The sequence below is a fragment of the Pipistrellus hanaki genome (assembly GCF_964339955.1).
Source record: "Pipistrellus hanaki genome assembly, chromosome: 13".
NCBI lineage: Eukaryota > Metazoa > Chordata > Mammalia > Chiroptera > Vespertilionidae > Pipistrellus > Pipistrellus hanaki.
The window spans coordinates 23542239-23557515 of record NC_140515.1 but is presented as its reverse complement, the minus strand read 5'-3'; the positions used below and the strand labels follow the sequence as shown (position 1 = coordinate 23557515).

The window sequence follows — 15277 nt, the reverse complement described above, 5'->3', positions numbered from 1 at the left end:
AGAAAACACCACTTAGGGTGGTCGTGTCCCTCACGGAATGGACGGGGAAGGCTCCTCACTTCAGCTCACACAGATGGTCTCAGTCAGTTTAGTGCAGAAATACACAGATACAGTAATGACATAATTATGTGATGTAAATAGTAACTCCATTCCTCTCCGTGTAGGTTCTGTGTGGTAGACCACTGTACTGTCCTCACCAGAGCTCAGGGTGGTCAGGACAAAATAATAATAGTAATTGGAGGAAGTGTGTTCTGAAGACAGAGAAATCACAAAGCCCATCTTTACATCTGAATACAAAAATAGAATTCACACATAGAGGCATTTCCAGGGTTAATAACACATAGTACCATGGGGGTGGGAGCTGGTAGAAGCTGTCCATAATTTTCCAAGGGCAGGTATTTGTGTAGGATTTTGAGCTCCTTATTCCTCCGTTCCTCCAGAGTAGCTTCCCCAGAGGACCTTACCCGGAGGCAGCCACGCCTGGGTCCAGCCTACAAGCCACTGAAGGCCTGTTTGTGTCTTCCTGGCTCCCCTGGGCTGATGGGCAGAGCTAGCTGACATCCTTCTTGGGGCTCTAAGTTCTCTCCTTCCCCTCTATGTCCCCCTCCCCTCTTTCCCCCAGCTCCCCTTTCTGCAGTCCTCTCCTCTGCTTTTACCGCCCAGCATCGAACCCCAGGCCAAGGCTTCCCAGAACGCTGTCCGGTTCCTCTCAGTGCTCTGGCTCACTGACTGCAGTCAAAGGGGGGAGGAGGGCTTCTTTCAGGTCCCGGTTGGGGCGGGTGGGGGCGGAAGAGATAGAATCCAAGGCAGACTCAGTCTGGATTTGAATTCAATGGGACAGGAAGCCCTGTCTTGCTTTGTATCTACTTTTTTCTCCTTTATTCATCTCAGTTTTTAAAAGGAGGGAATCTTGAACCTGATGTTCCTGTCTCCCTCCTGCCAGTTTTGTGCATAACTGCCCTGCTCATATGCAAGCTGGGAACGGTTTTTCGTTAAGTCCTCCTCTGCTGTGTTCCCAGCTCAAGAAAGACATTGCCGCCAATGGCAGAACACCTGCCTACATGGGCGGACAGAATGCATCCTGGCCACCCGAGCCTCAGCCCCAAGAACTTGCAGGACCTAGAGTCCTTAGCAGCTTTCCCCCATATTTTTTCCCTTAAAAGAAGAGCCTTCATAAATGAACCATCCAAGACCAACCCTTATTTAGCAGAAACCAAAGATTCCAGGGTGGAAACATCTGGCCTCCCAGGGGCTCCTGACCTAATTGATGCCATCTTGAATCCTTGAGCATATGCTTGCTCCTGGGTCCCATGGCCCATCCTAGGGTCCCACCCTCTCCCATCTCAGAAGCCTCTCAATCCTCTGTGCGCCTGGGCGCAGACCTACCCCTGGTCCTGCCCACCAGCTGCAGCACGCCCTCAGAGCTGCCACACTGCCGCCCTCCCAGGCTGTGGTGTGCTGGCACCGCCTTCGCAGACAGCCCTCTCCTCCCCAGCTATCCACACAGTTGGGGAAGACATTCTCCTAGAACCCATCCTCACCCTGCTCGGCAGCATGGAGACCCTGAGGGGATGGGCGTCCCAGGAAACCTGGCCTGCAGCTCAGGAGCCTGCGGGAGGGCAGTCAGGCTGAGAAGCCCCTTTGGTGGAAGAAGTGGGGCCTGAGGCCCAGCCCACCCCCAGGTTGCAGGGAGTCTAGCAGCCTATGCTTCTGTGATTCTGTGATGGAGAACAGGCGGTGGACAGTGGCAAGGGATCACCAAGATATCAGGGCACAAAGTGTGCGTGCGTGCGTGTGTGTGTGTGTGTGTGTGTGTGTGTGTGGTGGGGGTCTGCTTCCTCAGTATCTCCTCTTTTCCTCCCCAGCTCAGTCAGTGTAGGTCTAACCAATGCCAGCTTCGAGCCAATGTCCACCCTCCTCTGGCTGCCTAAGGGCACCCTGCCAGTACCTCCTCAGAGGCACCCTGACGCCTACTCTAAGGGTTACTCAGAATGGCCTTTGTTCTGCAGCTGGGAAAGAACCATCCAGCCCTCTTGCCTCTGGGCACAACCGGAAATGCACTCTGGGGACCACCTCTGAGAACAAATAGCAGGCCCACTGGGGTTGCCAGTGGCCAGAGGTTGCTGGCTCCGTCTGGAACTCAGAGCAGAAAGGTGCAGGGAACAAACACAGGGTCTCTCCATCAGGCCCCCAGCCTTTCCTGAAACGGCCTGGTAGGGGTTTGGGGGGCAGAGACTCCCATCTCTAAGAGGTGATCAAGCCTTCTGACCCCCTCGGCCCTTGCTGGGTGGGTGGGAGACACTGGGGGCTGATTCTGGGCCACTCGGCCCATCCCAACCACCCCCACCTCTGCCTTCTATGTGGCCTCCACCTCCCGGGGTGTCCGATTCCGCTCGGCCTGCACCCGGCTCTTCACCTTCTTGCCCAGCTCCAGCCCTGCCCAGCTCTTGCCCTTGGCCTGCTTGCCCCGGCTCCGGGAGGAGCACCACATGCGCTCACAGTACTCATCCACCCGGGGCAAGTTGGCGAAGCCGATGAGCTGCAGGATGTCCTTGTACCAGGCCTTGCGGGGGGTGGAGGCCAGGCCTCCCGGGGCCGGGTTCTCCTCTGGCCTCTGCCCCCTGTGGAACAGGCTATTGAGCTGCGCAGCCGCGATCACCTCCAGAGCCAGGCGGGCCACAGTCTGGGAGAAGCCGTGCTCCAGGGTGGTGCAGCTGTAGGTGCCCTCATCCAGGCGGCTGAGCCTGCGGATCAGCAGCCCCTGCTCCGTCTGCACGACTCGCTCATCCGTCTTCACCTGCTGGGCACCAGGAGGGTGTGAGGGGCCATGGAGCAGGGAGAGCACCATCAGCTTCTCTGCACCCCGCTTCTCCAGGTGGGCACGCCCCTGTCCCTTCTCCCCTTCCCAGGGAGGGACGAGCAGCTCGGCAGGCTCAGACTCCTGGGGACTAAGCTAATGGCAGGCAGGGCTTCACCTTCCCATAACCCAGGCCATTGCCTGGGAAGGGGCTTTGCCAAAATCTGACTGTTTTCTCCCTAGTCAAAGCTCTGGGGCCTGGGGGTGGGCACTGGCACATTCCCAGTGAACAGAGAGGGTAAGAGGGTATATATGGGCTTTTACTCGGGGGGTACGTAACCCCAGGTCTAGAATCCCCCTCACTCTACCCGGTCTGCATTGCCGGCTTCCCCCACAGCGCAGGGCCCACAGCCCCAGCCGGTGTGGCCCAAGCGCCCTCACAGTGTGGGAGGCGGGAGTGCCGTTCTGACCCAGCAGGTCTCTGGCCAGCTGCTGTCTGGGCTTTAGTCTGTGCGCCTGGGTGTTGAAGCCGGCCTGCTTGGGCAGTTAGTGCTGTGTAATTTCATCCCGCTGCTCCCTGGCCTGGCCTTGGGGGAGTCTCTCAGTGCCTCGCCCAACAGCTGGCCAGGGCTGGCCTCCCCCAGCCCCCCAGCTGAAGGGGAGCCCCTCCTGTGACCAGCCCGCTCCCTCCCTCCCTGCCTGCGGGAGCTCTTGGGAATTGTCCCTCACCCTGCCCTACCCACGCCCATCCTCAGGCCCCAGACTGAAGCCATCTCTGGGGCTGACAGAACTTTCCAGATGAGGGTGAGAGCCTGGACAGACTGCTGGACTCCAGAAAGGAAGTGTGGGGCCAGGCAGTGTGGGTGGGGGGGTAAGGGCCAGTGGCCAGGCGCACAAACCTGGGGCAGAGGAGGGCCAAGAGCCCCTGGGGAAAAGACCCCCTTCAAAGATGAGCCATATGGGTAAGCCTGGGACTTCCTGAGCAGCCCAGACCCCCCTCCCTCTCCCCCATCTCTGCTACCCACCCACCCCTCAGAGCTCAGCTCAGTGCCTTGGGAGCTGGTGGGCTCCCTGCCGCTGGAGGAGCTCCAGGCACATCTGGCTGGGCCTTTCCAGATGGCAGGAGACGGCACCCCATTCCAGGCACCCAGGGGCCTACCGCACCGTTTTCTTCCATTGAACGTGGCATGTTCCCCTCAGAACCCCTTCCTAGGACTCAGGACTTGGGGTTCAGGGAGAGATGGGACCGAAGGACACAAGCAAACTGGGGGCAGGGTGCTCACTCACCTGGTCGGGCCCCGGGTCCCCCGGCCTCTGCAGGAACCAGCGCACAGCCGCCTGGGGAGACTTGGGCAGGCACTCCAGGAAGGTGCTGTTGTGCTCCGTGCCGAAGACCGTGGTGGTGGCCACCGGCCCCGCAGCCTTCTCTGAGGGAGGGAGGAGGTGGCTCGTCTCAGGGGCTGTCCACGAGCCCCTGCCAGCACTCCAGGGACCTCGGGATCCATCAGTCCCCAAGCCAGTCACTGTCCAAAGACCCCCACCCCCGTACAGTGACAGAGCCTCTCAGGTGAGGAAACTGTGGGCTGTTACAACAGGACAAGTCTGAGGCCCCACCTCCCCAGGGTTGAGCCCAGGCCACGGGGTAATTAGCCGCCACTCACCTCCCTGGCTCTGGCCCAGGCACTGCAGGGCAGGGTTGCCATGCCGGATGTCCTGCCGGCGGAACCGGCGCTTGCTGGTGCCAGGCCGGTAGCGGGTGCAGGAAGCACCGTCCCAGGCGCAGTACGGGTCCCGGGCCAGGCAGCACTCGGCGCAGGCACTGCCGTAGGTTTCGCACTGGTGCAGCTTCAGCCGGGCCACGCCCAGCCGCGAGCCCACGTACAGCATTTGCTGGGGAGGGACCCAAGCAGACAGAGCCCACGGTGAGCCCGGGCTTCCCAGAAGCTGCTGGACTCCCAGCCGCCTCGGGTTTCCTGAGGTCCCCGCCATTTCCAAGCAGAACCACGGGTGCATTCCCAGGAACAAAATGCTTATCACCCACACGCTGTGCCCCAGACCCTGCGCTAGGACATGTAGGGGGTGGGCAGACCTGGGGTCCTTCCTCGAAGGGCCTTCACCTCGTCCTCTGCCCCCAATGGCCTTTATCCTGACTTGCCTCTCGCCTTAGAGGTGCATTCTGCTTTAAGCAATCCCAGGACCAACGTCGGGACCTCCCCAAAGATAAACCGGACAGATAAACGGGGGAAGACGGTAGGTGCCACATGTGAAAGGACACAGCTGTCCTCCTCTAAGAAGTGGTTCCCCTTCCTGGCTTGATTTCAAATCTGGATTTTGTTTTCCGCTGAGGAGCCAGCGTTGTGGATCTCCCCTTATCTGGACAGCCTCCCTTACTCAGGGCCTCCCACTGCCCCTGGCATGGGAATGGCAGCTCTCAGGCTGGGGCGGGGGGAAGGCGCAGCTGCTCTCACCCTTTTCACGGAGATCTCCATCTCAGTGATGGCTGTCGGCACCTGAGGAAGCAGCAGGGTCTCAGGGCTGGTGTTGGAGAGCCCTCCATGCACCCCGCTCTCAGCCTCCCTCAGCCCTGGGTGGGAGCCCCCACTCCCAGCCCGGGTCAGCCATGCCCTGGCTACGAAGGCCAGACAGTCTTTCCCAGAGGTCAGGTTACAAGAAAGGTCCCCTCACCCTGGCTGGCCTCCAAGCAGGAGTAGGAGGCTTGGCTCAAAGCACACATCTCCAGTATCCCCTCCCAGGCCCTGTTCCCAGCCGTGGAGCAGCTGTCCCAAATCGCCATCCCATGCTGGGAGGCGCGGTAGGCCCCCTGTCTGATTCTGCAGAGGGGCCGACGGAGCCTCATGGGCACTTGGGGTCTCAGCCACCCCCTCACAGTGACTTGTGCCTACCAGGGCTCTGTCCAGGGGTGCTCACCTTGGCCATTCCTCTCTGGGCCCCCCAACTTTCAGCTCACACACTGCATCTCCAGGCCCCTCGGCCATTGAGAAGCATCATCAAGGCCTCTGCAGGGGGGGTGCCAACCCTTCCATTCCCGCTGGTGCAAGCTCAGTCAGGACAGCCCATCTCCCTCCTGTGCTTTGCTCCTGCTTCCCTGTCGCCAGGGCTGGACCAGGGACCCTCCCATCCGCCCCTCCCATCCGCCCCTCCCATCTGCCCCTCCCCGCTCACCTTAAACACCTGGAGCTCCTCCAGAACCACCTCCTCAGGCTCAGCTGAGTCCCCAGCCTGGAGGGCCATGATCTTGAGCACCGAGCCTGAGTCTGAGATGGGGGAGAAGGAGTCAGGAGGAGCGGAAGGAGCAGCCCAGGCACCCGCACACCTCCCCAGTCCTGCCACCTCACCCAGCCCACCCACCAGTTCCCAGGAAGATGACATCGTAGGTCCCGTCCTCCGCCTCCACACGGTCCACCGCGATCTGGCGCAGCTGCTGGGCCAGGTGGGTTTTGACGAGGACGGGGCGGCCCCGCCGAGGCCGCACGGGCCGGAACATGAGTGGGTGGGCCCGGGCAAACTGCAGCACCTCGTCCGGGTAGTCCTTGGTGCTGCCAAAGGGTCGCCCAGGCTGCGCCGTCATCTTGCTGGGGCACTGTGGCAGCAACAGAGGGGGCACCTGGGATCCTGGCATCACACATTCCCCCCCAGCCTGTCCCATGCCCCACTGTCTGGGCATGCCGACCTCCGAGGACTGCTCCCGCCTGTGAGAGGCTCCGTAAGGCGGTCAGGGCTCCCTGCCACCCCTCGCCTGACCACCCCTCCTCGGGAGCCTGGCTCCCAGCTGCGATGGAGCTGCGTGCAGACACAATGCCATCCCCTGGCATCTCTGCCCTGCCCTGTCCCCCACGGTACTCACCATGCCAGGGCGGGGGAAGGGCACCTTGCCCCCATAAGGCCCCCACTGGTGCTGGGGACCATCTTGGTGGGCAAAGGGCCCCTTGAAGACCTCCCAGATGTCCTCCATGTGGTACAGGCAGACGGCAAAGCCCTGGAACACAGCGCTGCCGAGGGCAGGCAGGGACAGTCAGGCCAGGCGGCCGGCGGCGGGGGAGGGCAGCCTGGCTCCGTGGGCAGGGCGGAGGGCCACAGGGCCTGCCTGCAGTCAGCAGAAACCGAAAAACGAGCACCCCGGGGCAGAGGTAAAGAGAGGGAAGCAGAAGAGGCAGCCAGTCACCCGGACAGGGACGGAGACGGGGAGCCGCGGCAAAGCTGGGAGATGAAGGCAGAAGGGCGGCAGAGGAGCCGGGACGAGCCCAGGCCGGGCGGGGAGGGAGGCGGTGCCCACCTGACCGTGCTGAAGAGTGCGTACACCTCCAGGCTCTTCCCCGCCTTGGGCCACAGCAAGAACACATCCTCTGGGAGACAGAAGGCACGGCCATTGGCCCCCACCGCTGGCTCTGGGCTCTCCCCACCCCCCACTCGGGCGTCCCCTGGCCCTGCCCTTACCCAGCTGGTCAAAGTGGGTCTCGGCGCCGCCGGGCCCGGGCACCGAGCAGACCAGCCTGGCCTTGAGGAAGGTGCTCCACTTGTTCACCAGCACCCGCTGGCCGCCGGCGTCGTTCTGCGGGTCAGAGGCCGGGGTCAGCCTCGGCCCAGAGGCCGGCCCTCCCCCCTCGCCCACCGTCCCCCTCGGGCTTCACACCCACGCCTCAGTTTCCCTTCTCTGAGGGTGGGGAAGAGCCAGTGCAGGATGGACGCCCGCCCTCACCACGCAGACGCGGCCCACGCGGCTGACGGTGGCGTGGCCCGGGCCGCCCTCGGGCGAAGGCACGGTCTCCGAGAAGAAGAAGTACACCTTGTCGTCGTTCCGGTCGGAGTTGTCCGCGATCCGGGCCGCCATCACAAACCGGGGGTCTGGGTGGGTGACAGGTGAGGCTGGCGGGGAGCCTCGTGGGGAAGACGGGTGGCCGAGCCCAGTGGGGAGGGAGCAGGGACTGGCCCCCCGGAGGCCGGAGTCTCAGGAGGCACAGGGGGGCGGGCTGCCCCTCCTGCCTCCGTCCCAGCGCCAGCTCTCCCGCCCCCTCCCTGCCCATGCTGGCGCCCACCCCGGCCAGCCTCGCCCTCCGCAGGCCCCGGGCTCACCGTGCAGGAGGTTCTGGTCAGAGTCCGAACGCAGGGCCGGCCGGGCGCCCCCGCTCCGGAAGATCATGGCCTCGCGGCCCAGGAAGTCGGCAGTGAGGCCCGTGTACAGCTCCCCACCTGGGGCGGGGGGGGCAGAGTCAGGGCAGGAGGGCCCAGCCGCCATCCCTTCCCAAGGACCGCAGCCGGCTCCCGCCCTCCCTGTGCCCACCCAGACCTGAGCGTCACCCACCTACAAAGGTGCTGGCGAAGGGACGGCTGGGCTCGTGCGGGCACCGGCCCCGCCCGCTCTCCACACTGTGGGCCTCCAGGTGGAGCACGTGCTGGGGAGAGGGGGGCAGGCGTCACCTGGGAAAGGAGTACCAGCCCCCAGCCCCCCACGGGCAGCGGCCATCGCTCATCGCGTGCAGCTGCAGAGTGGGGGGGCGGGGCGGTGTGAAGCCACCCTCAATGCAGGGCCTCGCCAGTGGGGTCGGCTCTGGCACAAAGGCGCCTTTCAGGCCTCTGAACCGCTGCCCTCGCCCGGGCTCACGGGCGGGTTCGGGCGCCTGGAGGAATGTCCCTGCTCCCCAGGCCCCCGGGGGCCCAGGCTCACCTCCCCGCGGTGCCCCACCGCGATGAGGGCGCAGGAGGGGTGGAAGGCCCCGGTGCCGCACGCCAGCAGGTGGGTCCTGTTGTGGGGCTGCAGCACCCGCACGAAGTTGGCACACTCCGCCTGGCGGGAGAGGAGGAGGAGCTGAGGGGCTGCTCCCGGCTCCTCAGGTCCAAGCCGGGGCCCTGCCTGGCGGGTCAGCCCTGGGGGTCTATGGTGACATTCTGTTTGCTTTTGAATCCTCCCCCGAGGGTATTTTCCCATGGATGTTTAGAAAGAGTGGGAGAGAGAGAGGGAAAGACAGAGAGAAACATGGATGTGAGAGAGACACATCGATCGGTTGCCTCCTACATGCACCCTGGCCAGGGCCCGGGCCAGGGAGGAGCCTGCAACCGAGGTACATGCCCTTGTTCAGAATCGAACTTTGTTCAGGACCCTTTTTCAGGCCGATGCTCTATCCACTGAGCCAAACCGGCTACGGCTACGATGACATTCTTCCTGGACCTTCAAGAGCCCTCCATGTCTGTTTCAATAACCCGGCCCAGGCGGCTGCAGGAGGGGCCACAGGCCCCCGGGGTGTGGGTCAGGGTTGAGAGCAGTCACTCCCAAGGGCACTCACCACAGGGTCTCGTCCCTTTCGAACACACTCCTCCCTCTGTCCTGGCTGCGGCGGCCACAGCACCTGGAACACAGCCTGGCTGACCCCCAAACTCACCAAAGCCTCAGTTTCCCCATCCAGCCCCCCACCCAGAGTTGCCTAGCTCCCAGACAGATCCTCTCCCCGGCCAGCCCCGCTCACCTCCCGGGGGTCTGCCCAGGGCTGGTCCAGCTGCAGGGAGTAGATGGCATCGCGGCCTCCCAGGAAGAGGCGGTCTCGGTACTCATCCAGGTACATGGCCCGGAGGTCCAGGGAGCCCCGGGGACCCAGGAAGATGGCGGAGCGGTTGGCAGACAAGAGTTCTGCAGGGGAACAAGGGAGGGGTGAGGGCCCCTCCGCCAGGGCGTGGAGGCGGAGGGTCCCAGCTGTGCATTCGCCCCACACACACTCACATCTGGAAAATGTTTCCAAACACAGGGCTGCCAGGAGGGCTTCTGGGAAATGGCTCCCGGGGGTGGGTGGGATAGGGGGCTCTGAACCCCCACCCAGCCCAGCCCAGCCCAGCCCACCCAGTACCAACTCCTACCCCTCCATGCCTTAGCCCCTGATCTTTCAGTTAACATCTCCTTCCCTGTGGCCCATGTGGGTTCTGTGCAGTCCCCGCTGTGTAGATGTTTACAGCAAGCTGGAGGAAGGGTGGTGAGTGTGAGCCGTGCACAGGCGGACAGCAGGGGACAGTGTTCCCAGCAGAGGGGGCTCCAGGGGTGGCCAGGCTGCAGGCTCTGGTCTGGGATGTGGCTAAAGAGGATTTTCTCCCCCATTGACCCTGCCCACCCAGCCCTAGGTGTGGGGAGGCTGCCTGGGGATGCTGGTCCTAGGAGTCAAGGACCCTTGGCCTTGGAGGTGGAGGAGATGGTGGGCGAGGGGCAGACAAGATGAATGGGAAGGGGCCTTGGCCACCCTATGCCTGCCCATCCTTGGCCCAGCTCTCACCCCACCCCCAAACCCAGCCTCTTCCAGGAAGCCCCCCATGGCTGACAGTACTTTGGAGGGGATTTGCCTTCTTTAACTTTTCGTATAGCCTGACTTCCTTCCACAACCACAGCTCCAACAGTAGGACCAAGCTCTCCCTCCAGACCCGATATTCAGACTCTCCAGAGTAGAGCCGCATCTTTCCCATCATACCCTCCAGAGCCTGAGTCTCCCCCCTCATTTTATTCTGGGGGTTTCCCCCTTAGACTGACTGAGATTCCCAGAGAAAGGTGATCACCCCGCTCTCCGGCTTCCCTAAGAAGAACCGGTGGAGAGCCTGTGTCTCAGGAGCCGTCTACAGATTCCGAGGGGCCTGTGCCAGCCGCAGACCACGCCCCAGGTTAGGTCTGTGGCCGAACCTCCTGGGCTGGGACGGAGAGGGAGGAGGAAGGCCAGCGCTGGGGAGCGGACTGCAGGAGGCAGGTGGGTGAGGGGGAGGCTGTGGGGACAAGGAGAGGGCCCCCATTGGGGGAGGAGAGGGACAGGATCCTGCTCTCTCACTGTCTGCCCTGAGCAAGGAGCCCCCACCCAGTACAGACAGACCCTCCAGACCTGCCCTGTCTGCCCCTCCCCGTCTCTCTCTGCCCATCTCCACTGAGGTCTCTCAGGGTCTCCATTCATCTCTCTCATGTTCTCAAAGGTCCCCTCGGCTTCTCCCCTGAGTGTGTCTGTCCCCGCCGCCTCCACCTTAGCCATGCCTCCGGAGCTGTCCCTCTCCCCCTGCCTGCCTCCTCCCCGGTGCCTGCCCCTGGCGGCAGCCCGAAGGACCCCGAAGTCCTTCCCGCTGGCCGTGCAGGGGATGACTGCATCCCTCCGGCTGGCAGGACAGACTGCCCCCCGGCTGGGGCGCCCACAGCTGGGGGCGCCGCAGGGTCCCGGGTTCCCACCACCATGCACATGGACAGGATGTGCAGTCCGTACCTCGGTAGGAGAGCCGCAGGCGGGGCATGCTGGCGCTGGGGCTGGGGCTGCCCCTGAGGAACAGGAGACTCCCCAGGAGGCAGCAGACGGCCCAGGCCGAGGAGGCCATGCTGGGGACCGGGGCACGTCGCTGCCTGTGGAGCCACCCTCTGGTCCCACTGCTGGTTGTAGTCTGCTCCCTTGCAGCCAGCCTGCCACTTATAAGGCACTGGCTCCGCCCTGTCCAGGGCCAGGAAGCTGGAGAAGGAGGAGGAGAGGGAGCGGGAGGAAGAGGAGGAGGAGAGGGAGAAAGAGGAGGAGGAGGGGGAGGAGGAGGGAGAAAGGGGTGAGTGCCTGCCATGCACCTGCTGTGGCGCCCTCCACCCCATTGGCCCTGAAGCCTCTACCAGATGGTCAGTTCCCGGGTTCCCCATTGGGGAGACCCACCCAGCTGTGGGTAGTTTACACAGAAACGCCCACAAACCCAAGTCTCCAGGCTCTACCAAGAGGTCACAAGGCAGAGGAGCTGGAAAAGAGGGCAGGAGTCAGATGGGAGGTCAGTGGTCTGGTGAGGTCTGGTGGGGCTCTCTGCTCTCTGCCCCTCCCCCACAAACGGACTCCAGGCCCCGTTCATGTTCCCAGCAGCCCCCTGAAGCCTGGGCTCGGCCCCCCTAAGTTACCTGTGTGCGGGGAGGAGGCCATTCCAGTGGGATCAGGAAACTTGGGGGCATCAGAGAGGAGAGGACCTGGCCCAGGCCACAGGGCAGGCTGAAACGGGCCCACCAGCCCTGCCCCTTCCTGGCTGGGGTCCTCTTTTGCTTTGGTGACTCCAGGGGGTGGCACTTGGGGGCCCCATCTCATCCGTGGAAGGTAAGCGTGTCAGGCCCCTTAAGCATGAGAAGGACCCAAGGACCTTGAACCCTGTCTCCCTGTCCCCACCGCCCCCTGACATATGCATATATCCTCGCAGGGGGTCAGGGGCCCTCAGGGCGGCCGGACAGCCCTCAGACCACCCACCTCTGACTTCGGAGAATGGGGTGGGGCCTTGGCCCTTCCCTCACCGGGTCTCTGTCTCTTCCTGCCCCCTTGGGTGTGACAGACCGTCTGCTTGTCCGGGGGCTGCCGGGATGGTGATTGTGTCCTGGTCCCTCTGAGAGGTGCAGCCCCTCTGCCTCCCTCTCCCTGGAGAGCTGTTTCGGGCAGAACCCGGGGTGGGGCCGCTCTCTGGCTGGAGAAGGAGCCAGGGGGCCTCGCTGCCAGCCTGTGGCCACTGCTTTGGGCAGCAGGCCCAACAGTCTCCCTCCTGCCAGCTTGCCATGGGGTGGGACCTCAGCTCAGCCAGGCTCCCGGCTGAGGCTGCAGGGGGGCCTGGGTCTACTGGGGCCGGGGGTCAGGGCACCCCACTCGCACAGCCTGCACAGGGGCGGGGGGCCCGAAACCTAAGGTTAATTTTCTGTGTGGCCTCAGGCAGGTCCTCTCCCTCTCTGAGCCTCCGTTTCCCAATCTGGGAAGAAGGTAAGTGCTCTTCGGTAAGGGCCCCTCTTTGCAAGCTGCCGATGAGAAATAGACCCAAAGGTACCCCTGATTGATTGAGTCCATGGGCCCAGCCACATACACCTTGTGCCATCTAATGGACAAAGTGGGAACTGCGGGATGTCCCCACGCCGCCCGCTGTGTCAGGCGCTGGGCAGGGCAGCGGGGCCACCCGCAAGAAACGGCAGCCTCCTGGGGCAGCAGGCAGTAGCCAGGCAGTCACAGCACGAAGAGCAGGGGCAGTGAGAGACGTTGCACTGCAGGGGCGGATGGCTCCTGGTGGGGGGAATCAAGGCGGCTTCATGGAGGAAGCACTCTCCAGGCAAGGGGTGGCACAGCCCAGAAGAGATGGAGAGACATGAAGGCAGCACGATAGTCAGAACGAGGTGACCCGTGTAGAGGGGCTCAATGCCGTGTGCTGGTGGGAGCCTGGGAGACCCTGGCTGTATACATGGCTGATGTGTGTTCACGGCCCAGCCTCTCCCAGCGAGAATTCTGAGGGTGGGGGTGCTCAGAAGGAAGAGATGCCTCATTCGCTCCCCCACCAACCTCATTCTGGAACAGGGACCCTGGGGCAATCCCATAGAGATCCCTCCCTGATGACCCCTTTCTTAAGGCACCAGCCCCCCCAGCCCCGCCCATGCACCCTCTTTGTTGCTGGCCTCCTGCTTCAGTCACGGAGGGCTTACCTTGGGGTGTCCCTCTTCCCCTCCTTCACTCCCATCAGCCTTCCACACGCTTTGGGTGCCGCCTGGCCCCTCAGGCCCTTGTCCTTCTCTTCTCCCCACCTCAGCCGCCCGTCCTGCAAGTCACCACTAATAAGGATGTGACCTTCTGTACCTCCATCCAGAACATCCCTTCCCCTGGACACCCCTCCTGCACTCAGTGTCCCCCCGCCACAATTCTTCCCGCAGTGCCTGGAGCCCCCTTTCTCTTTGCCCAGCGTGGATCGAGGCCCAGTGCTATCCCCAGACCCTGTGCACCCCCGGAGGCCTGTAGCCACTCACCTTCTGCAGCCCTGCCTGGGTCTTGCAACACCCCTTTCACGATTCCCATCAGTGGACAGGCCATTCCCTTACCCCCACCCCCCTTCCCTTAAATGAGCTTCCCTGGACTCACACTCCCCTAGTTCCCGCCCATTTCTGTCCCCTGAGTGTTTGCAAAACGTCATTAGTGTTGTCCAGCGCTCCATCCTCTGTTCCAATGAAACCCTCGTGTCCAGGTGGCCACGGCCTCGGGAGCCTCCAAGTCCCCCAAGGAAGCGTTTCTGTGCTTCCTTCTTCCCCTCCTGGCTCTTGGAAGAGTCTCTCCCACACCATCGGCCACGTCTCCTCCCCCAGACCGCCCATGTGGGATGGGTGCCTGGTGCCCTCCTGGGCCACCGCTCTCCACACACCCTCTCCCCGGGGCCTCCGCCAGGACCACGGCTGGGAAAGTGCTTCTCACTCTGATGACACCTGAGCTCATAGCTCTGCTCTGTCCTCTCACTTATCTCCGGGGCCCCGTTCCAGCCGCAGCTCCACTGTGACATGGACCAAACATGCTCCATCTCCCGGTGGTCATCCTGCCAGAAATGCAGAACTGGACGCTGGTCCCGTGGAAACCCCGGGCAAACCCAAATCGTGAGACTCTACAAAACAACTGGCCTTTCCGCTTCAAGTGTCCGGGTCACAGAAGATGAAGAAAGGCTGAGAAACTGGCCCAGATTAGAGGAGAGTAGGTGGACGGGATGACAAGACACGGTGTGTGATCCTGGTTTGGATCCTGGTCCAGGAAGAGAACTCCAGGAGGGTAGCTGACAGTGTGAGGGAGAGGGGCAGGTGAGTTAGCAGAAGCCTTGTTTGCTCATTGTCCTGTGGCTGTTTAACATTTGGATCAGCTGCTTTGGCTCAGTGGATAGACAGAGCATCCACTGTGGACTGAAGGATCCTGTGTTCGATTCTAGTCAGGAGTACATGCCCAGGTTGTGGGCTAGATCCCCAGTAGGGGGCGTGCAGGGGCAGCCAATCAATGATTCTCTCTCATCATTGATGTTTCTATCTCTCTCTCTCTCCCTCTCCTGTCCTCTCTGAAATAAATGAAAATACATTAAAATTTTGTGTAAAAAAAAAAAAATCTAAAGGAAAAAAGGAACCTCCACTTTTCAACACCCCATCACCAAGAACCTGTGCTTCTCTCAGGCTTCCATCTCTCAGGGAACAGCAGCTTCATCCTTTTTTTTTTTTTTTTTTTTTTTAATTTAAAAACATTTTATTGAGTTTTTACAGAGAGGAAGGGAGAGAGAGAAAGTTAGAAACATTTATGAAAGCCGAAGCCGGTTTGGCTCAGTGGTAGAGAATCAGTCTGCGGACTGAAAGGTCCCTGGTTCAATTCCGGTCAAGGACATGTACATTGGTTGCGGGCACATCCCCAGTGGGGGGTGTGCAGGAGGCAGCTGGTCGATGTTTCTCTCTCATCGACGTTTCTAGCTCTCTATCTCTCTCCCTTCCTCTCTGTAAAAAATCAATAAAATATATTAATAAATAAAAAAAGAAACATTTATGAGAGAGAAACATCAATCAGCTGCCTCCTGCACACTCCCCACTGGGGATATGCACGCAACCAAGGTACATGCCCTTAACCAGAATCGAACCTGGGATCCCTGAGTCTGCAGGCGGATGCTCTATCCACTGAGCCAAACCTGTGAAGGCAGCAGCTTCATCCTTGACTCCCTACTCTCTCACACCTCACATTCAGT

At 61.9% G+C, this 15277-nt stretch overlaps 1 protein-coding gene across 2 annotated transcripts; it reads right to left on the bottom strand.

The window, feature by feature from the left end:
- Window positions 1-283: 283 nt before the first annotated feature.
- SEMA3G (semaphorin 3G) lies at window positions 284-11187 on the bottom strand. Of its 2 annotated transcripts, none has more exons than XM_084901862.1 (16): window positions 11029-11187; window positions 9277-9437; window positions 9097-9171; window positions 8481-8600; window positions 8118-8208; window positions 7889-8005; window positions 7515-7660; window positions 7253-7367; window positions 7092-7161; window positions 6663-6807; window positions 6167-6398; window positions 5981-6072; window positions 5266-5307; window positions 4459-4687; window positions 4085-4224; window positions 284-2797 (listed from the first exon to the last, which is right to left on the bottom strand). In XM_084901862.1, the coding sequence occupies exons 1-16, from the start codon at window positions 11135-11137 to the stop codon at window positions 2357-2359; spliced, it is 2325 nt and encodes a 774-aa protein (XP_084757988.1). In that variant the 5' UTR covers window positions 11138-11187; the 3' UTR covers window positions 284-2356. The 2 variants fall into 2 exon arrangements, with proteins under 2 accessions (XP_084757988.1, XP_084757989.1); XM_084901863.1 differs by having other exon boundaries at window positions 9097-9159.
- Between the last annotated feature and the right edge of the window lie 4090 nt (window positions 11188-15277).

What these genes read in the sequence shown, in the direction of transcription:
- SEMA3G (XM_084901862.1), bottom strand. Translation starts at nt 11,137, where the DNA reads ATGGCCTCCTCGGCCTGGGCCGTCTGCTGCCTCCTGGGGAGTCTCCTG. An exon ending in CTTCGCCAGCACCTTTGTAG is followed by an intron (nt 8,006 to 8,117) that starts GTGGGTGACGCT and finishes CCCCCGCCCCAG; the next exon opens with GTGGGGAGCTGTACACGGGC. An exon ending in GCGTGGGCCGCGTCTGCGTG is followed by an intron (nt 7,368 to 7,514) that starts GTGAGGGCGGGC and finishes TCTGACCCGCAG; the next exon opens with AACGACGCCGGCGGCCAGCG.